General features: G+C 37.2%; 1 protein-coding gene across 6 annotated transcripts in view; it reads left to right on the top strand.

Annotated features, from left to right (window-relative positions):
- Oxr1 (oxidation resistance 1) overlaps positions 1–22133 on the top strand; it is a 288312-nt gene extending 266179 nt beyond the window's left edge. For 3 of the 6 annotated variants that reach the window (XM_010615714.2, XM_010615715.3, XM_010615718.3), the window contains 6 exons: positions 11054–11134; positions 12898–13023; positions 13622–13774; positions 15559–15654; positions 16672–16745; positions 19562–22133. In XM_010615714.2, coding sequence (XP_010614016.1) covers positions 11054–11134; positions 12898–13023; positions 13622–13774; positions 15559–15654; positions 16672–16745; positions 19562–19697 — 666 coding nt within the window. In that variant the 3' untranslated portion in view covers positions 19698–22133. The remainder of the gene's footprint in view (positions 1–11053; positions 11135–12897; positions 13024–13621; positions 13775–15558; positions 15655–16671; positions 16746–19561) is intronic. The other 3 variants (XM_010615716.1, XM_010615717.3, XM_033759761.1) reach the window with 2 other exon arrangements.

Here is a 22133-nt window from a genome sequence, read left to right as displayed (position 1 = left end):
GCTACTGGTGATCTTGCTGTTTTCTTTACTGTAGGAGCTCTGGGGCAGGGAGAGACTTCAGAAAATGAGGTTTGAAAAAGAGTAGCAGTTCTTCACATACCTATCTGTAGTAGATATTCACAGGATATTAACAAGTATTTAGATACGATTTATTGTAAGTAAAACATTTGCTCTGTTGTCAGATCCAACTTAATTAAAAAGATTTATGCGTATATTCAGTATAGAATTTGGTTTTGTATTTGAGTCAGTAGTTGAAAAATGTATCTATTTAATATGCACATTATAAGGCATACTAATGAGTATCTTTGAATCCCCCTCTACTCAGTGTAGAAATTAGAACATCAGTGATGCAATCGCACCTGCCTGTTTTCTGTATCTTATTTTGTCTTCCCCCAAATTGATAATCACCTCCCTCAATTTTGTGTTTATGCTCTCCTTGTCTTTTAAAAAAAAATAATAGATTTTACAAGTGAAAACAATTTTATGTTTACAGAAAAATTAAATGGAGATAATAGAGTTCCCTTAAGCCTCTTTCTTCCTAAAAACAATTCTCCCATTACTTACTTGTGACACTTCTACAGTACATTTGTTACAATTTGTGAACTAATATTGATACATTATTATCACCCAAAGTCTGTGGTTAGCATAGGGTTCATTTCTCTGTGTTATATATTCTATTGGACTTGACAAACATTTAATGATGTTTATCTCTAGTTGCAGGATCATGTTGTATAATTTTATTTCCCTAACAATTCCCTGTGCTGCACTTACTGCTTTATTTGTCCCCCTGCACAACTGGCACCCACTGATAATTTTACTTTTTGTGTAGTGTTGCTTTTTCAAGATTGTCATATAATTGGAAGAATGCAGTCTGTGGCCTTTTCAGATTGGCTTTTTTCACTTAGTCGTATGCACTTAAGATTCCTCCTGCCTTGGCTCATCAGCTCATTTCTTTTTATAGTCAAATAATATTTAGGGCCGGGGATTTAGCTCAGTGGTTCGGTGGCCTGCCTTGCAAGCACAAGGACCCGAGTTCAATCCCCAGTACCCGCCCCAGAATTACACTCTATAGTTCTGTCAGTTCACTTACTGAAGGATGTCTTAGTGGTTGTTCTGAGTTTTGGCATGTATGAATCAAAGCTATCCCAGACTTTCACCTGTAGGCTTTGTGTTAACATAAGTGTTCAAGTGGTACAATCACTGGATCATGTGGGAACAGTGTACTTACTTTTATAAGAAATTGCCAAAACGTCTTCCAAAGTGATGGGAGCATTTTTGTCATCCCAGCAATGAGTGCAAGTCTAGATCTCGCCATTCTAGTGGAGCATAGTGGTCTGTTCTTGTAACTTGCACTTCCCTGGGGATTAATGATATTGCCATCTGCAAGTCTTGAGTGAGTTGTGTGTTCTGATCTTTTACCCATGTTTTAACTTGGTCATTTGATTTCTTACTGTTGAATTTTAAGAATTATTCATTTATTTTGGATAAAAATGCTTTATCAGGTGTGTATGTTTCAAAGATGTTCTCCTACTCTGTGGCTTTCCTTTTCATTCTCTTGACAGTGTCTTTCACACAGCAGAAGTTTTTACTATTAATAAAAAAGCCAACATCTTATTTTTCTTTCATGATCATGCTTTCACTGTTTCATCTTAAAGTGCATCTTTAAACCCAAAGTCACATAGAATTTTTTGTCATATATTATCTTCAAAGAGTTTTAGAGTTTTGTAGTTTTGAATTTGATTTTCATGAAAACTGTAAAGATTGTGTCTAGATATTTTTTTGCATTCTTCAGCAACTCAGCCCTTTTGGGGGGAAGACCATTTTTTTCCCATTGACTGGTCTTTGCTTCTTCTCAAAAATCAGTTGAGTATATTTGTGTGCATCTATTTCTGATTGCTCTATTCTGTTCCATTTACCCAGTTGCCATTTCTTTTGCCAAGACCACACTCTCTTGATTGCTATAGCTTTATAGTGCAGTAAATATTGAGGTTGAGTAGTGTCAGTCCTCCAACTTTGTTTTTCATTATTGTGTGGTCTATTCTGGTCTTTTCCTATAAACTTTTCATATGAACTTGAGAAACCCTTTGCTTGTAGCTACAAAATCACTTGGTGAAATTAATTGGAATTGTGTTGAATCTATAGATCAAGTTGGAAAGAACTGATGCCTAATATTGAGTCTTACTATACATGAACATGGATACATTTATTTAAATCTTTGCTGCCTTAACAGAGTTTTGCACCTTTCTTCATGAAGGTCTTTTAAATATTTTGTTAGACTTACATATAAGTAGTTCATTTATGTGGCACTAATATAAACAGCATTTTTTAAAATTTCAAATTCCAGATTGTTCTTGGGAAGTTATCAATTTTTGCACATTAATCTTACATATCCTGAAAACTTTTAATGTATTCCTATGTTGCTTTGGCTGATTCTTTGGAATTTTCTATATTGACAATCATATCATCTGCTAACAAAGGCCATTTTGTTTCTTCCTTCTCTTATCTGTATACTTTTTTTCCCTGTCTTAACTGCATGACCTGGGACTTCCTGGAAAGTGTTGAATAGGAGTTGGTGAGGGGCTCATTCTTAACTTGCACCCAATCTTAGAGCGAAAGAATCTTGTTTCTGACAATTATTTGTGATATTAACAGTGGGGTTTTTTTTGTACATATTCTTTATCAAGTTGAGAGAATTCTTCTCTATTCCCAGGTTGCTAAGTGTGTTTATCATAAATGAGTATTAGATTTTAACTTGTGCTTTTTCTGCACCTATTAATACTATCGCATGATTTTTGTTCTTTAGCTTCTTGATGTAATGGATTGCAACAGTTGATTTTCAAATATTGAATCACACTTGCATTCTGGAATAAGTCCTCCTTGGTCATTGTATATAATTCTTTTTATACATTGTTTCATTCAATTTGCTGATTTTTTGAGGATTTGTGCGTGTATTTTCATGAGAGATAATCTATATTTTTCTTCCTTGTAATGTTTGTATTTGTTTATTTTAATGAGGATAATACTGGCCTCACAGAATGATGTGCTAATACTTTTTTGAGGATTTATGCATGTATTTTCATGAGAGATTATGATATGTAGTTTTCCTTTCTTGTAATGTCTTTATTTGTTTTTTTATTAGGGTAATGCTGGCCTCACAGAATGAGTTAGTAAGTATTCCCTCTGCTTCTATTTTCTACAAGAGATTGTGGAGAATTAGTATTTCTTCCTTTAATGTTGATATTTACCAGTAAATTCATCTGGTACAGTTGTTTTCTGTTTTGAAAGGTTATTGACTATTGGTTCGATTTACTTAGTAGACATAGGCTTAATCAGATGATCTGTTTCTTCTTGTGTGATTTTTGGTGATTTGCATCTTTCTAGGAATTGATCTTCCATTCTTTTCTGCCTTCTCTGTTTTTAAATGAAAATCTTATGTAATTCTACTCTTTATTAACATATCAATTATATATATTTTTAACTTTTCTTACTATTTGTCCTAGAATTTACAATGCCCTTTTTAAAAAGTATAGTTTAAAGCAACTTTTCTCTTCCCTCTCTACTTTTCAACATAGAAAATCATTTCTTCTAACACTTCTTTGTAACACATATGTTTTCCTAAGGATATGCTATGCCATATATCATACAGAAAAGTTTTCATTTATTATTTTTAAATTTTATTTTTCTTCCTTTATTTTTTGTGGTGCTGGGGATTGAATCTGGGCCTCGTGCATGCTAGGCTTGCTCCATCACTGAGCTCCATGGGCAACTCTCATATCTCATACACCAAGTTTTATCTCTCTGTGGACCCAGGGAGGAAGATATTATTATTCTAGTTTTAATTTTTGTTTGTTTGTTGTTGTTGTTGTTAATGGTTTAATGTATTTCTATACTCTTAGTGAAATTCTTTTCTGTTTTGTTCTTTAGGAAACCTAAAGTTAATGAGTGTCTCTATACCCCTTCCTGAAGAGCAGTAAAAAAGAATTTTTGACACCCCTACTGCCCATCAATCCCTTCTTCCCAGTTGCTCGCTATTGTAGTCTGTGTTCATTCTGTTCTTTTATTGCATTGCAAATTATACATTGTTGTTTTATTCCGACAGTGTTTGCTTGGATTTACATAAACCTTGACCATTTTAGCTGTTTGTTTTCTTTCCCTCTTGTATTTCAGACCATTCTTTTGTGATTAATTTTCTTCTTTGGCCCATCAATCCCTTCTTCCCAGTTGCTCGCTATTGTAGTCTGTGTTCATTCTGTTCTTTTATTGCATTGCAAATTATACATTGTTGTTTTATTCCGACAGTGTTTGCTTGGATTTACATAAACCTTGACCATTTTAGCTGTTTGTTTTCTTTCCCTCTTGTATTTCAGACCATTCTTTTGTGATTAATTTTCTTCTTTGTGTGATATATATATATATATATATATATATATATATATATATATAGTCTTGGAAATTTCTTCTGTGAAGATTTTTGAGAGTTAACACTTTTCAGTTTCTGTTTATCTGAAAATGCAGTCAGCCTTCATATCTTTGAATGTTACATTTGCAGATTCAACCATCCATGTATTGAAAATAGAAAAAAAATGGTTTCATGTGAATATTTTGAATGTTTTTTCTAGTTCTGTGAAGAAGACTATGGGTATTTTAATAGGAATTTCATTAAATCTGCATATCATTTTAAGTAATATTGCCATATATGTAGCCCAAGCAGTCGTCAGCAAAAAGAACAAAACAAGAAGCATGTTAATCCCAGATTTCAAGTGATGCTACACAACTACTGTAGTAAAAACATTATGACACTGGCACAAAAATAGAGACATACTCCAGTGGAAAAGAATAGAAGAAATAGACACAGCCCCCCCGCCACTCAAACATCTGATTTTTTTTTTTTTTTTTTGGTACCAGGGATTGAACTTGGGTCCTTGCACTTGCAAGGCAGGCCACCAAACCACTGAGCTAAATCCCTGGCCCTCAAACATCTGATTTTTGACAAAAGGGCTAAAAACAAATGCTAGAGAAAAGGTAATCTCTTTAACAAACAATTCCAGGAAAATTAGATATCCACTATGTGCAATAGAATGAATCTAGACACATATCCCTCACCCTGTACAAAAATCAGATCAAAGGGGATCAAAGACCTGCATATAAAAACAGAAACGCTGAATCTGCTGGAAGATAAACTAGTCAACACACTCGAAGACAAAGGCTTAGGCAAGAACATCCTGAACAGATCCCCATTTGCACAAGAGATAATTCCAAGAATCAATAAATAGGATTATATCAAATTGAAAATTATCTTCAGAGCAAAGAGCCAACAGGTGGTAGAGACAACCTACAAAATGGGAGAAATTATTTTGCCAGTTACTATTTTGATGCAGGACTAATTTCTAGACTGTATAAAGAGTTCAAAAAAATTAGACTTCCCTCATGAAACACCCAGTCCAAAAATGGGCAGTTATAGCCAATAAGCTCATTTTAAAATGCTCAGTGTTTTGGACATTAGAGAAATGCAAATTGAAGCAGTACTGAGATTCCATCTAGTCCAATAAGAATGTCTATCATCAGGGACTCCAGAAAGCAATATTAGCCTATGAGGATGAATAAACAACATATTTTTATTGTTGGTGGGATGGAGTTCTAGCAAACCACTGTGGGAATCAGTCTGAAGGTTCCTCAAAAACATAATAGAAAATTCGATTTGCCCCAGCTATACCTTTTCTGGGTATCTTCCCCAAAGAGTTAAAGATATCATATTATGGTGATAACATGCATAGCAGAGTTAAATTATGTAATCAGCCTAGGTGGCCATCAGTGGATGAATACAGAAAATGTGATATATATAATTGTTACTTAGCCGTAAAGAAGGACACATTTGAGTCTTCGTAGGAAAATGAATGGAACTTGAGATAATAATGTGTAATGAAGCAAGACATATAGTGAAAGCGAAATATCATATGGCTTCTCTTATATGACAAACCCAAAATATAAATAATTTAAAGAGCAAAATAAATGAGTGATGGTAGGAACCAGGGAGGCTGGTGTTTTGGATGTAGAGAAGGGTATCTGGGAAAGGGGAATAGAATAGGGTGGGCAAGGCAAGGATTAAAAAAGGACCAAGATACGATATATATGAATTAATTCCCCAAAACAAATACAACTTTTTTGTATCACATACTCTAATAAATACATGAAATAATTATTTTAAAATGGTCTGTACTGATTATGTACGACATTTTTGTCACTATTCCCAAACAATACAGTAGCTTTTACTAAGCATCAATAATTGTACTAAATATTACAAGTAATTTAGAGATGATAAAGTATATGAGGAGATGTGTATAGATTCTACACAAATATTACACCATTTTATCCAAGGAACCTGAACATCTGAATTTTGTGTCTGTACAGGATCCTGGGCTCAGTTCCTTATGATTACTGAGGGAGACAGGTGCATTGTTATTTCTCACATCTTGTTAACTAGTTTGCTTTGATGAGTAATTATAGATTGACCATTTAATTTCGTCCTCGGGGAACTGAGTGTTTTGTGACCTTTCATTGTGACCATTCTCCGTCCTCAGCTCCTGTTCACTGAAATGACAGTTTGGGGCCTGGATTAAAGAGGCTGTTCTTGGAGGGTTTGTGCTGACTCTGAGCAATCCTGCTTCCTGCTTAGTTGGGATTCAGAAATTAACTCACTGACTGCCATTAAGGATATCTCTTTAAGTACGGTACTAGGATGTTTACTCAGAGTGTTGTTTACGTATTTCTTCTGCAGGATTCACAGAGCCCTTCTAGAATCTATAGATTCTTGTCTTAATTCTGGAAAATTCTCAAGTATTAGTTTAAAGTTTTCTGATCAGAGCAGATGTAGAGTATATCTTATTATTTACAAGTCTCCCATTCTCTTTTTTTATCATCTCCTTGTTCTCAGTAATTATTGTAGCTAATTTCAGCTTTGTTTCCTAGTTTGCTGAATCACCTGTCAGCTTTTTAATTTGTTGATTTTTTACAAATATTTCAACAGTTACTATTCCATAAAAGTTCTCTTTGGTTATTTTCTAGTTGTGCTTTTCAATTTTTAATCTTCTTGCTTGATTGTTTTTGGGGTTTTGGTGGTTTTTTTTTAGCATTTCACACATGGTTTGTGTCTGATGCTTTCAACACCTAAATTGGTTCAGTGTTTTGCTTTTTGTTGGGCTTTGTGAAGTTAAATTACCTTGCAGAAGTCCTCATATTTGTTTACTTTTAATAACTGAGCACCACCCCCAGGATTGTGTATTCCTCACAGACTGTGCTGTGTCTGTTAATCATCTTTTGGAGTCACTTGCTCACAAGGGACTTGAGGTTGGTGTCAGGTTTCTCCTTTTATTTTTTTCAATGGTGAGATATAAGTTAGATGCATTAAAATATTTGTTGAAATCAAAGATAAAAGTGAAAGAATAAACTGAATGAAAAGGGTCAGTAATTTAAAATCATATTGAATATTAATTTTTAAACTATACTACTATCCTTTTAAATTTTAATTAATGGAAAAGCTAAGTTTCACAAAAACCCCATTAACTCGGGTTTACAAATTTATATTCATTTATCAAAAGACATATGGATCCAAAAGAATTAAATGTCGAGAATAAACCCTTTCAAAACTATATTCTGTTCCTCAGATTATACAGAACACTGAGGAATTCAAGATTGTGTAGTGACTGTTCTCCCCTGATAAGCTTGGAGTGCACAAGATTATTACTGTTTTATGAGACTCTCTAAAAAGTTTTTATTCAGGAAGCTAATACAGTGTATAAATATTGTAACTCGGTGGTTCTGACTAAGAATAGGTTTCTCTTTGACTAAAAGAACAGTGACTAGGTCTGCTTTCTCATGAAAGTCTTTCTCATCTGCAAATATATTTTATTAGGAAATGATGTTTAAATGCAGAAGATTTGTTCAAATCAAAACTATACTAATGTGTTCTATTTTAATTCATTCTGCATTTAATTTTTTGTTACACTAACAATTCTGTTTTTCAATTATCTAATTTATGAGTTTTTGTTTTTTCTTTTTATGTCTCTTTTATTGTAGTTCCACATAGGGTTATTTTAAAAACAAAATAACTTTAGGTAAAATGGAGTGAAGGTTTATTGCAACCCAGGTCTTACTTTGTAATAAAGACTGCTCTGTATGACGAAGTGAAAGCTCGTGTGACCCAGGGCATGCTGCTGTAGGCCCATTGTGTTAGTCACAGTAGCTGAGACTTGTAGTTCCTCCTTCTTTAACATATGTTTGAAATGCCACAGTCTACATAACGATGGTTAGATAGCATTCTCTTCCTACCACATGTTTTACTAAGAGAGTGTACAAGCTGGCTCCTTGGTTCCCAAGTGGAGGAAGCAGGGAATGGGCGTTCGGTTTGCTTGGGGTCGTGTCATAGGGACCTGCTGGAGCATCCATAAGGAGGACGTGGGCCAGGAGAGCACAAGCACCATTCTCCTCGGTGAACGTGTTCATGTTGGTAGGACTTCCAGCAGCTGCGGATTTTCTTTCCTTGTTGGATTGCCATTGCCTGGCCATGTGTAACAGAGATGGGGGAATTTAATCCTACATGACAATTCTGTGCTTCTGTAGAAATACTTCGGAAAGTAGTCACCACGTGTGAGGGTCCTCTGTCAAAGACTGGGGAGACTGGAGGGTAGCACTTGGCTCTGCAGTCTTGACATAGTTGCCGTTACCACCCAGCAGCACTGGGGGAAGGTAGTGACTGTGCTCCTTGGTGGAAGGTCTGTGTCCTCAGTGTGTACCCTAGTTATTTGGTGTGCGAGGTAGGACCGTCTAAGGAAATGTGTCTGTTTGCTACTAGACATAATCTTTGAGGCACAGTGACAAATTCTGTGATTTATCAAGTGTACAACTTTTAATGTAAGACCATTCAAGTTCTCTTACATAATCTAGAAATCTACACCTCTTTATACCCATTTTTGAAAGGTGGAAGTATATTTTTATATTCGTTTTCCTCTTTAATTCAAACTTTCTTATGACAATTTTCTGTATATTCACTCATCAAGACATGAGTAAACGTTAGGGTCTGAGGGGGAGTAATTTTTTAAGCCCTAGGAAAATTACAATTTAAAAATATAAATAGGAAGGTGGATTTGTGGCATTTGTGCTTTACCACGGTGTGAGCTTAGATTCAGGATGGCCGTTCGTGTTCTTCATTAATTGCTACACCTGGTGATACCTAGACTGTAACTGTGAACATGGCTGTTTCCTTCCATCCAAAGAATATAATATGGCTCATAAACACCTAACACAATGGGGTTAACTGGAAGCATGCAGAGGAATAAGTAAGTCATGGTTTGAGAGTTCTTGTCCAAGGAATACCATGAAAAAATATATATATAATTGGCCATGAAATATTTTATAGAGACTTCTTTTTCTGGCCAAAGAAAAGCGTGGCTATTAGTTTTCATTTCTGGTACCTGTTAATTCTTTATTGAAATTTCTGTTTTTAACTGAAAGATCTTTATTATTTTTAACTAATGCTGAAATATTTTTGAGATCAACTATTCAAAATATATAAATTAGTCTCAAACCCATAATATTTTAATGCCAAAAATAAATAAAGGGGCTCTTCAGCCACTGTTCTTTAATCCTTAGGGTAATTGGTAAAAGGTGATCAGGTAAAAATATGTTAACAACAGTTGTTCTTATTAGAATTCTGGGCACTGCACTCAGCTATCTCCTCACTTAACACTCAGTTACTCTGGCATACATTACTGTGACCTCTGTCCATGCAGACCCCCTGTGCTGGAGGGTGTAGTCCATGGACCGGGCAGTGAGTCCAGATGCAGTTCCAGGTTGGATGCCTTGTTGCTCACTTGAGTCAGTATTGTACCAGTGGCCAGAGTAGAAATCTGTCCTGGTTGTCTTCCTTTCTTCTGTTGTGTTTATAGCTTTCAACAAGCTATGCATAGTTGGCTAGCACAAGAACCTCTTAAAACCTGCCTTAGGAGTCTAAATCTCTGGCTTAGCTGATCTCCCTGCATGTTGAGGCTGCAGCCGCCACATGCTGTTCTAATCCATCACGGGAGGAGCCATGGCTGAGGGAACCAGCACTTGTTTAGGAGGCCATTAGTTCACTGTATTCTGGAAACAGTTTTGTTATTATGTCATCATAACTGTTTTGTTAACCTGAAGAAACTCATGGGTTTTTGTTTGTGTGGATTTTTCTGTATTTACAGATCTGTCATATGTGCTTTCAAATTCAGCACCAAGCAGGAGCATGATCCAGGCACTTAAGGAAGATAGAGTATTCCCTTAGGAAATTAGGCTTTAGCAAAGTTGTTAAGCCTTGGTCACAAATAACAAAAAAGCAAAAACTAGAAAAATACATAAAAGAGTAAGACATGTCTGAGAAGGTGTTGTGGATTAGACATGCTTTTTGGAAATTTAAATTTCAACTTTGTTAAGCTTAATTTTTTTATTGCCTTGGTTTTCAGTGTACTTCTTATCTTTTGCTTGCCTCTTTTCCCTTCTCTCTGATACAGATGAGCATATTCGTCACCTATGCCTAGAAGAAATTCTTCCTACAAGACCATTAGGGTGTAATATTTGAGCTCAGTTGATTTGAAGAGATAGTTAAAACCACCACTTTCTCTGTGAACTGCAAGACTAGTAGATTTTCAGATGTTCTCTTTGATGTTAGTAAAGCATGTTATGATTTAGTAGTGTTTGCTATGTAAAAACTACAGTATCTGTCAAGTCCAGTCTCTATGAAGTAGTCCATAAAATAAATCCTTTGTTTCCAGTTTGTTGAATGTAGTGGTGAAACTCATTCTTGTGTGTTTTTCTCTAGTTTGATAGATAAATCTCTTGACTTTTCAGCATGGAGTGGGAAAAGAACCTGATTACAATTCTTTTTTTCTGTTTGAATTTCTCCTTTTTACTTTTCTCTTTGCTCTCTTTTCTCTCCCTCCCTCTTTCCCTGCCCGCTCTGTCTTTCTTTGTTTTGGGATATTTTTCTCAACTGTCAGTGGAATTATTGTCTTCCTGTCTCCACATTCAGGTAGTGTCAGTGGCTGAGTATCACCGCAGGATCGATGCTCTAAATACTGAAGAACTGCGCACTCTCTGCAGACGTCTCCAGGTGCCCTCCATAGTTCCCCCACTCTGGGGATTAAGTACTCCCTGGCTTTAGTGTCCTTTGTCAGGGCAGATCTCACATTTGATGGATTTGTTTTGACTGCAGCACTAAAGTAACCCATCACAAAATTCTTTTGGTATTGAAGAATGCAGTATTGCTTTGGAGAGCTGTAGGATTATCTTTTCTGTCATCTTTTCATTTGAAATAATGTTCAGAATAATTTTCTCTCACTTCAGAACTATTCTCAGCGCTGTGTGTTTCCTTGAGCGATGAGTTTTCATTTAAGTTTTACACTGGAAAAATGTCTTAGATTTGAGATTTACCATGAAACAGAATCTTAAAATGTAGGTTTATGGGACAGTTTTTTTTTAATTTAATGGGCAGCAAGGCTTAAAGTTTTTTTCTCTTTAAGACTATTTCAGTTGTATAACTCCACATCACATATCATAAGGGAACAAATTCTTTTTGTTCTTAATTGGTATTAGAAATACTCTGGAGTAGTATACATTAGGCACCAGAACAAGATAAATTATTTAAAATTGTATGAAATAATCTTCATTATTTTTTTAAAAAAACAAGGTATGCAATTGAAAACTCATTTTTCAATGTTTGCATTATCAGCTGTGTGTCTCCAGCATCTTAGTAAATAAGGTATGTTTTCATGGCTTTGCTAGACCTACTGGGTATTTTTCTTTTCTTTTAATGCTGCCTTGGATTTCTTTTTCATTTTCTTTAAATTTTCACATCATTGATGATGTGAAAGGATTCACATTTAGCTTCTCATCATATGCTGTGCAGTTTTATAGCATGTATTTGTTGAAGACAGGCATTATGCAGATCTGGCGAAGACATACCCTAGAGGACAGAGTAACCCAAGCAGTTCTATTCCCGTGTGGAGTCAGCGGCCAGGCTCTGCTGCATTTTAGTGATCTGCTCCACAGAATTCTGTGTTTTCCAACTTAAAGGTTTCATCAATAATAGTTATATTTCATATCCTTTATTTTCTAATGTTTATGTATTAAAATTAATACAAAATGTAAGTGTTAAGAGAATAGACTGTATAGTTTTTAAATTAGTCAACATTTTTAACATTTAGGCTAACATCACTTTAAGAATATAACAAAGCAGGAGATTGATCTAATTATTTAAAAATTGTGAACAAATTAACTTCAAAATTTATTGTTTCAAGTAGAAAAAATGCGATGTTTGAAAAGTTAAAAACTGAAGGCATTTTTCAAAATGGGAACTTTTTCAGTGAAGCAAATAAGTGTAGACATACACACCAAAGAGAAGAAAATGACATGCTTTTTATACTGTTCTTTAAAGTTTTGATTCCCAGGAAGTTTTCATACTTGCTTTTGATAAATGTTGAGTTCAGTATGAAAAAAATAATCCTACATATTTTAAGTAGCACTTAATTAAAAACCAGCTAGCTGCTCACTTTTGTGTTTCAAGGGCTAAAGTTTGCATGGAACTGTTTCGCATTAAACAGAAATATGGGACAAGGCTCTTTAGTCCAGATAAACTCTGGTGACCAGTAAATTCATTACTGGTTCTTCCTCATATAGTGGATGAGAAAAGTGTCTGAAGGTTTTTGTATGTATTGGACACACCTCTGATAGCAGATGGGCATCTTAGCCTGCTGAAACCCTCAGCTAAAGCTTCAGCCACTTGTTCTGAGGTATAAAGTTTACTTATGCAAAAGACTGAAACACTGGAGATCTTATCAGTGGTGTAGTAACGCACTGCTCCTGTTTCCTTCTCAGATCACCACCAGGGAAGACATCAGTTCAAAGCAGGCTGCTCCCACGAGAGCAGAGCTAGAGTCTGAATCTTTCCGACCTAACCTCAGTGACCCCAGTGAGCTCCTGCTGCCAGACCAGATTGAGAAGGTACGACCATCTGTGAGCATGCGTAATGGGTGTGTGCTGTTCTCGGGGCTGCTGGGCATAAGTGAATGAGGAGGAGGGACCCACAGCAGCCCAGGACAGCCTGAGTCATGGCCCATGCTCATTCCGTCCCTCTACACTGTTGTTCCCTGTGTTTTATCTCACGTGGTCCTGACCGCAGCTGTAGGAGTTGGGTGTTGGCGGTATGCAGATTTTTATAAGGGAAGAAATTGTTGAGATAGATGAAATTACTGAAGCCTGACTTCTGACTCTGATTATCTGGATCTAGAGCCCATTATCTGAGAAGTGTTTCATTAATCAGGGAGCAGCCCATCCAATATTTTTGATAGTTCAATACAGAGGAACCAAGCAAAAGTAATCTGTTTTTCTTACCTCTCCTTCTTCATGATTCTTTCCCTAGTGGACAGCTAATATTTCATGCCGAAAAATACATGATTAATTTTTAAGTATCTCAGGATCTTTGAAAATGATAAACTACTGGTTTTTCTTTTTGTAGCCTACGTTTTCTAAGAAAAATTAAGTTCCAACACCTGTCTGATAATAGGCTATCTAGTAAAAGCTGGCATTTTTTTCCCCTAAGCTCACCAAGCATCTTCCACCAAGAACCATTGGCTACCCGTGGACTCTGGTGTATGGGACAGGCAAACATGGCACCAGCCTGAAGACCCTTTACCGGACAATGACTGGTCTGGACACCCCAGTGCTTCTTGTGATCAAAGACAGTGACGGCCAGGTAGGAACACTGACTGTGCAGGGGCCCTGTCATCAGGGGTCACCATGACAATAACTTAGCATCTTTCTCTGAGAAAAATTACTTCAACAGCACTTTGTATTGTGTAAGTGGTAATTAATTTTAGGATGCAAGTTACTGCTTAATCTAATAGAAGATAAATATGAGTAATATAAATATGAATAACAGAGTTTTGTCTTCACAGAGATTTTAGTGTGGTAGAAAAGAACATCTAATTAATACCTTGTTGCTAAGCAAAATGTACTATGCATAGTAAGAGTCCAGAAAACGTGAAAGCGGGGTTTTAAGAGTCATTCTTATCATTGAGTTCATAGGAAGGGCAGGGACTGGCAGTCATGAAGACTGGATAGAGTTTTGATAGATAAAGGTAATTGCGGTTGGCCGTGGTGGCACAGGCCTGTGTCCCAGACTCTGGGAGGCCTACTTGGGAGGGTGGCAGATTCAAACCCAGCCTGGACAACTTAGCAACTTAGTAAGAGTCTGTCTCAAAGTAAAAACTAAAAAGTTTTGAGCTATGTAACTCAGTAAAAAGGCCCTGGGCTCAATTCCCAGTACTGTTTTAAAAATGGATTGTTTGATAGTAGGAAGGACAGAATCACAGAAGAGAAAAATATTAGTGTGTCTCTAGCACTGGAGAGGAGTGAGGAAGTGAAACGGCAGTGTTACTAAGACGGAGTGCTGGTCTACTGTAGCTGTAGTGTCTGGTGTGTGCCATCTGGCTGCTCAGCGCGCCACGTCACCCTGTTTGATCACCAGTGCCTGCGGAGGTGAACACAGTCCTCCCTGTTTGTGGTTAACTTGCCCAAGGTTATGCGCTCAGGAGAAGGCTCTGGTACAGTGCATTCCTGCTACAGCCGTGGTATAGAGGAGGGTCACATGCAGGGTACTAAATTAAAATCACCCTGTGGAGAGGAAGACCCCACGATTCCACTCAAAGACTGTCCATGAGTGGCAGGCTGCATCTGTGTAGTGTCAGTCTCCTCCCTGGGAGGTGGGCTGCTGCTCAGAAGAGGCACGGGGAGCTTCTCAGCCTCACCTATTCTCGTGTCAGTCTGGCTTTGTGACGATTCCAAAGAGACTGTTTTTGCATTTCATGGACTTGCCCTTACATATGGATTAATGTTTCAGTCAGAACATCTTTTAAAAATTAGAAGTGTAAAGAAAGACTGTGAGGAGAAAAATTACCTGCTGCCAGTGTCTGCTGTGATGTGGAGTTGAGGGCCCAGGCACAGAAGCAACACATCCCACTGCCTCCCATGGTCATCGCTTCTGATACCAGGCTGTGTATTGTGTGCCGTACATGGCCAAGGCTGAATGATCGATAGCCCAAACCAGAGCCTGCTTCTGGGAGGTTTTCTAATGATGCAGAGAACAGTAGCCTGTATTTTCATCTTAGAACATTTACCTGGAGTGAAGGATTTTTGCTTTCCTGAGCTCTATGACAGCATGTTTTCTATATTATATGTATATCGCCCATGTAAGTCCTCCGGAAATGTATTCACTTTTTAAATTGTCTATTTAACTGTTAATAATATGTTTTTAGATTTCAAAGTTAGGAGACATCTTACTTTTCCTTATTAAAGAGCTGATGTGCTTTGCATGTGATAAGAATGTGAATGATATATCATTTTTCTCTTTTTACGTACAGGTACATAAAATTATTCCAGATTTCCATTTTTTGCATTTTATTTAAGCATGAATAATAAGGGTAATGCTTAATGAAACAAATTAATATCCATGTTCTTGAACATCTCTGTAATCGCTAGGTCTTTGGCGCATTAGCATCAGAGCCATTCAAAGTGAGTGATGGTTTTTATGGGACAGGAGAGACCTTTGTATTCACGTTCTGTCCGGAGTTTGAGGTAAGGAACACTGTCGTGTATCTGTTTATATAAAGAGAGCATAGCGAAGAAAACACGCGCTTTGGTTCATGGTCATTTAGGTTTAAATGTCAGATTTTCCCTAAGAGCTGAAATTATATTTTAATCCTGGGAAATGGACTAATATTGTCAGTTAAAAAAATAAGAGTGTGTGTTCTTTACCAGTAGTGTCTGTGAACAAAATGGGAAGGCTCTGCTAACACAGCGGAAGTTGTCTTAAAACACCGGTGCTTACCTGGCTGTCCATGTTCATCAGTGTTTTCCCTTCCCTCTGTAATACACAGCAGCGGATACACCCGAGAGCTCCTCATTGCTGCAGACTTCCTGAGCCTCTCTGCTTATTCCCAGACCTTGTTGGGAAGTCGTTACCTCATAACTGTAATAATGTTCATTAAATGACATTTAGTGTGAAAATACCAATGTTAAGAGGAGGATTTATTGAAAGCTATAATGAATACTTTTGAAAACCATGGTAAAGCTGAAGTTCTACATATTGCTATGTATTAGGTTTACGTAAAATACACAAAAGATTAGAAAAAATATTTAAGAATAGTAAAGGCTAGTTTTATTCTCAGATTTCTCAAATGTTTTAAACTTTTTACTTTTCTTCAGAGAAATTGAAACTGGAAATATAAATATACATCATAATTATGATTAATGTAAGAGTGATGAATACCAAATCCATACCTGTAGAAAAGACCTTGGCCCTGTTTCCGAGTACTGTACATGTATATTTAATGTTCAGCTAACGTCAGAAGAGAGAAGTGTGTCTGAAGAGCTAACGAGATTTGAGGAAGCGGGACGAGTAACCCTGCAGGACAGGGTGTGCTTTCAGGGTTAGTCACACAGACACCGAAACCCAGAGCGCTGGGACCCTGCTCTGCTAAGCTTTTGGTGTTACTTAGTGTAGACTTCCCTAATTCTTGGATTTTGGAGAACTAGCTGCATAGTGAGCATTGTCATCTGTACATGTAAAGCTTTGTTTTCCTATTCATATAGGTCTTTAAGTGGACGGGAGATAATATGTTTTTTATCAAAGGGGACATGGATTCATTAGCTTTTGGTGGTGGAGGGTAAGTCTCTTGAGCATTTCACCATGAGATTTAAAAAATTATTTTAATGTAATACAAGTAGATATTAATAAAGAAAATATAAATGCCATTCTATGAAAAAAATTTTTGTAACAAAAATAATTAGAGAATAATAATTGGTGAATACATTGTGTATTATCTTAAAAGAATATATTTTCATTTGCTAATCTTTTTTGAACAGACGTTAAGAATGCATTGGAATTATTTATAAAAGCAGTTGTCTTTGGAAAACCCTGACATTAGAATCCAAACTTGTAGGTCATGGCAAAGAAAGTATATTTATAAGACGATAACCAAGTATAGTATTTGAAACATGGTAAAGTATTTGTTTCATTTTAAAATGCTATTTAGTTCATAACCTTTAAATTATAGCCCATCTTTTACTTTAGAGTATAGTAGCTCTTTGATATTGGAAAGGAAACTGCTGTGCTTCCTTTGAACTTCTAAAATTTTCACATAAACATGGTAGCATGTCATTTTTCTCAATGTGTAGAACAAATGCAAGAGTGTTACTATTAGTTTCCTCTGGAAGCCATTTAGATTAATATTTTAAACAATAGTAGAGATTTGTTTTCTTGCAAAAACTTTTTGTGACCCCTGAATTATCAGGATTTTGGTCTGTTTGAGCAGTACGGATCAATCCAGTGGACTCTTGGCAACCCAAGCACTTGGAGCAACTTGATTTCTTTTTTGTTTGGTTTCTGTGGTGTTGAGAGGCAGCCTGTGCTGCTCTAGGACAGACTCAGCTTCTGACAGGGCTTAGGACACCAGCTCCTTCCTTGTTGCTGTGGGGCACAGGGACGCTGAATGGTCTTCAGGATTGTAAGTGTGTTATGGTACTATAGCCTGCAATTAAGGATCTATAATTATAATTTTTTTCAGGCCACAGAATCTTGTTGGTCTATGAGAATACTTATCATCCTAGGTGATTCTAACAAATTTTCTTCACAACTTCCTTATAAATAGGTGTTTTGAAGACACAATCACAGTGATTAAAAAACAGTGATTATACTAGCTTTCTGGGTTAATTTTTGGTTTTTGGACTCAACATATATGGTTAATGTGGCCCAATCACACTTCTGTTGTCAGGGAGAGAGTATCATTTAGCTCTCCCCTAAGTGGTATTCTTTCATGTGATTCTTACAGTTCTCCGGGAAAGCCTCACAGTCATGATATGATTTGAAGCTGATGTCCACTGAAACTGGATTTTGATTTTATAACATGATTCCTCCAAGCTAAAGTAACCACTGGATCATTTGATAAGAAGACAAATACCTATCTTTTGGGAAAAAGTATAGATTTAGAAAATAGAAACCATAGGAACTGAATGCTCTGGAATGCTAAGCAGGAACCTTATGTCTTAATCCATCTTCTGTTGCTAGAGCCAAAGACCTGAAGTCGGGTACTTACAAAGACAACGGTTTTATTTAGCTCACAGATCTGTGGGCTGCAAGCCTGAGACTGGGCAGCCCATCTGTTTGGGCTTTGATGAGAGACCCCTGCAGCTGCATCACAACATAGCAGAGAAATAGAAAGGGAAACAGTCTTGTGCAGCAGAGATTGCCTGGCAAGACAGGCATCCCAGGGACTCAGGTGCCAGGCTTGCTCGAACAGATGCTTTTACAGGAATCATTCAGGTTCCCATGGGAACCGCTGAGCCTTCTGGGGTAATGCCGTGCATAGGGAGGAAACTGCTTCCTCCAGCCTTTCCTCTTACATGTTCTACCCCTCTCAACATAGCTGCACTGTGCACCACACTTCTAGCGCATGGACCTTGGTGGGGCAGGGGCACCCTCAAGCATTCCCCAAAATGAGATTGTGACCTGGCAGGCTTCCCGTGGACTGTGCGGTCACATGACCTGCTTCGGGTTCCAGCGGCATCACACTACACAAGAGACCTTGACAAGCTCCTCACAGCCTAAACTTTCCTCTGCTGCCTGCCACATAGATGTATGGTTCTTTTCACTGAAATGTAACTAGTCATATTTTTAAAAGTCTTCCTCTCCTCTGATATCTGAGATGAAGTTTAGAGCCAGGAATATCTCTGGATGCTGTGTGAATGAGCACTCTGTCCACTTGCCTCTTGTAGGCTGGGAGAAGTTCCCCATAGGGTGCAGAGCAGTTGTATTTTCTCTGTAGGTTTGCATTTCAGTTAGATAAGTTGGACCTTATTATCTAGCTTTCATTAAGTGCCTGTTACACCTGCGTTCTGTCCCTCTGTTAAAGAATCTCATTATTATGTCTTTATCCATTTGAAGCCTTTCAAACTGATCTCTTTTATTAAACTACTTCTTATTCAGAAAAGCAAAATTATTTTCAAACAGTTTAGCATCTTGGGGAAAACAAACTCTAGTTGCTTATACTAATCATTTTTAACAGTAAAATTTCTCTTTCCAGATATTTCAAAATAGTATAAACTTTATTCACCATACTTTTAACATTAATTGTACTTTTAGATGACATATAGAGAGGTTTATACCTTAAAGAAATCATGTTAATTATATTAAAACCATATGACAAAAGAAACTTATAAAGCCAAGTAGGGAATAACAGAGTGTCACTTGTCTCAAAAGCTAATTCTGTATAAATTTAATTTTAAATGACTCACTCCTTGGTCTGTACAGGGAGTACATTTTATACAGGATAAGAACAAAAGAAAATTGCTTGTGAGGGTAAGAAAGAGAAGGAAGAGTTTGAAAAAATTAATGGTTCTAGTCCTGTTGCATACTGAAATGCCTCTTTTGAATTATTTTACAGTATGAAGAGTGTTAAGAGATTGTTATTTTTATGTGTTACAGAGGGGAATTTGCCCTTTGGCTTGATGGAGATCTCTACCATGGAAGAAGCCATTCTTGTAAAACATTTGGGAATCATACACTTTCTAAAAAGGAAGACTTCTTTATCCAAGACATTGAAATCTGGGCTTTTGAATAAATACAGTGCTTCTGTCTCAGCAGGATAATGGCCCAAACCTGACATGGACAGGCACTGTTTGGAATGTTCAAGAAGCAATACAACATAACATATCACTCGTGCTTTAAAATTAGTCTGTCACCATTTCCTACAGCTATAATTTTGTAGTTTATTTTTCCAATCATGTTCCTGTCCCAGAGTTCTTTAGGTTTAGCCTATGGCTGGGTCCACATTGTGTGATAGCTTTTTCATCTGAATTTTGACAGCATTTTGATCATAGTGACCACTTTGTTTTCAATCCATGTTTTCTCAGTCTTCTAATAGGATGGTGCTCTTCTGTTGATCCCAGTTTTTAAAACTCCATTGTTTGTTTTACTAGAACAGTGCAATGCGGGCTCTTCCTCCAAGTGAGGTGGCATGGGTCACGTGGGGACCCGCGCACCTCTTATGAAGGAGAAACCACATGCTGAAGAGCATGCACTTCATAGACCACTGGGTTCTAGTTTTGATCCACACTATGACATTCTCTTTATTAATTTTGCAAGTCCTCTCAATTTCATGTTAAGAAAATGGAATTTGAGGAGAACTCTGATTGTCAAAGAGTACAGCAGTGCACATGATTTGCAGGTTTGGGCATATGCTTTCATCACTGGCTTCTCAGATAAAGAGCTCAAATTGACAAAGGAGATTCTATTGGATTTAATATATTAAGCAAGAAATTCTAGTATTTACATATTTATAGCTTCATAGGGCATTATCATAAGTACACAGACCACACAAGGATGCACCCTCTGCGTATTTCTCAACTTTCTGTGTCAGTATCCTGTTTCGTAGTTTGTTTTAGCCTTGTTGCACACCAGCCCCTAAAATATAGGCTTTTTTCTGTTCAAAATGACAAAAGTGTTTTTTTTTTTCGTTTTTGTTTTTTAGTGGTACATGTTACTTTCATTAGCATTTGCTCTAATGAAGGGCAGTGATTGTAGTAGACAACATTGTAGCTCAGTAGACATGGTGAATATGCAAACTCACTGTCAAGTGACCTCAAAAAAATGAAAAGATAGAATACACTAGTAGTTCTTACCCTCTTTTGTAGGAAACCAGTAATAAGCCATTGTGGCAATAATTCGTCAGTTAAATTTCAGAGCTTCATGTTATGCAAAAAAACACAAAAAACCCTGCTGTTATTCATGTGACAGTGACTTTGTGCTGAGATTTCAGCAATTCCAGATAAACATTGTATATCTTGTAAATTAATGTTCAAAGTAGTTTTGTTCTTACAGAAAGTCTTGATTGCAGGTTGCTTATAGCACTTTATTCTAAAAATGAAATTATAAGCCAAGTGTGTTGGCTTCCGTAGTTCAGTTGAGAAACACTTACTGATATTTGGTGAGGTGGTAACAATCCCCTAATGAGAAGCAGACCTCTGTCTGCTGTAAGATGCTATGGGTGAGTGTGGATGGAAGCACAGGGCATCCTTTCCTCAGCTCTCGTTGTGAGTTAACAGCAGTGTATAGATTACATGTCCTCAGCATAGGGAATTGTACATAGACATAGCAGGTTTTCTCCCTTTGGTCTTCCACAGCAGTATTATTGTCTTTGTGGAGTTGACTAATCATACAATAAAATTTTAAAAATCCCATAATGGATTTCAATACAGTAAGGTCATACTGGTGTATACCAAATAAAATTAAATACATAAATACAGTCTTGAGTTTGGATTTATTTAATAGTCAAGTCCTTTTCATGTATTAAACACTGTCGTCTGTTTGAACCAGTGCTTCTAGCCCACAGTGTGTAGGTGAGTGGTCATAGTGACAAAGGCTGTGCTGAGCTAGAGGACACTGGTTTTCAGAAATAGGAAGAGGGCCCTTGGCACATGGCAGAGCACAGCAGTTAATACCTGAAGTGTGCTTTCCGTGTGGCTGAGTATATGACAAGCCCTGTGTATGCATTGCCAAGAGAGGTGTTTATCCCACAGGAACAAGGAAGCCCATCAGAGTGGAGCAGAGACACGGTGGAGTTTGCACTGAGGGAGCATCTCTGAAAGATAGATTCACAGAAGGCAAGACTGGAGATAAGCAGGATAGGAACCTGTCGTAAGGAGAGAAAAGTGTGAGGAAGGACACGTGGGTTTGGAAGATTTATGAGCTGGATGGTGCTCAGGTCAGACAGGGAGCTAAGGACAGCACTTGGGAGTTGGCCCACAAGCTGCAGATGGCCAGAGAGACTGGCAGGGCAGCGGAATGACTAGTCATGGACGCTCCAGTGTGATTCAAGGTGTTGGAGCACCGATTCAGTATCCCACTCTGAAAGATAGAATGCTGTAATAGTTAACTGCGTACAAGTCGACCTGAGGCTGTACCTAGGGATGAGATGCCTCACAGATCACAGTCCAGGTTACAGACAGGGGTCTGAGGTTGATGTTTATGGTATCCTAACGCTAAGGGACAGGCAGAA

The sequence above is a fragment of the Fukomys damarensis genome, unplaced genomic scaffold, assembly GCF_012274545.1.
Source record: "Fukomys damarensis isolate Sample0158 unplaced genomic scaffold, DMR_v1.0_HiC HiC_scaffold_5, whole genome shotgun sequence".
In the NCBI taxonomy this organism is placed as follows: Eukaryota; Metazoa; Chordata; class Mammalia; order Rodentia; family Bathyergidae; genus Fukomys; species Fukomys damarensis.
The sequence above is the reverse complement of the archived record's forward strand: the minus strand, read 5'-3'. Positions and strand labels throughout refer to the sequence as shown.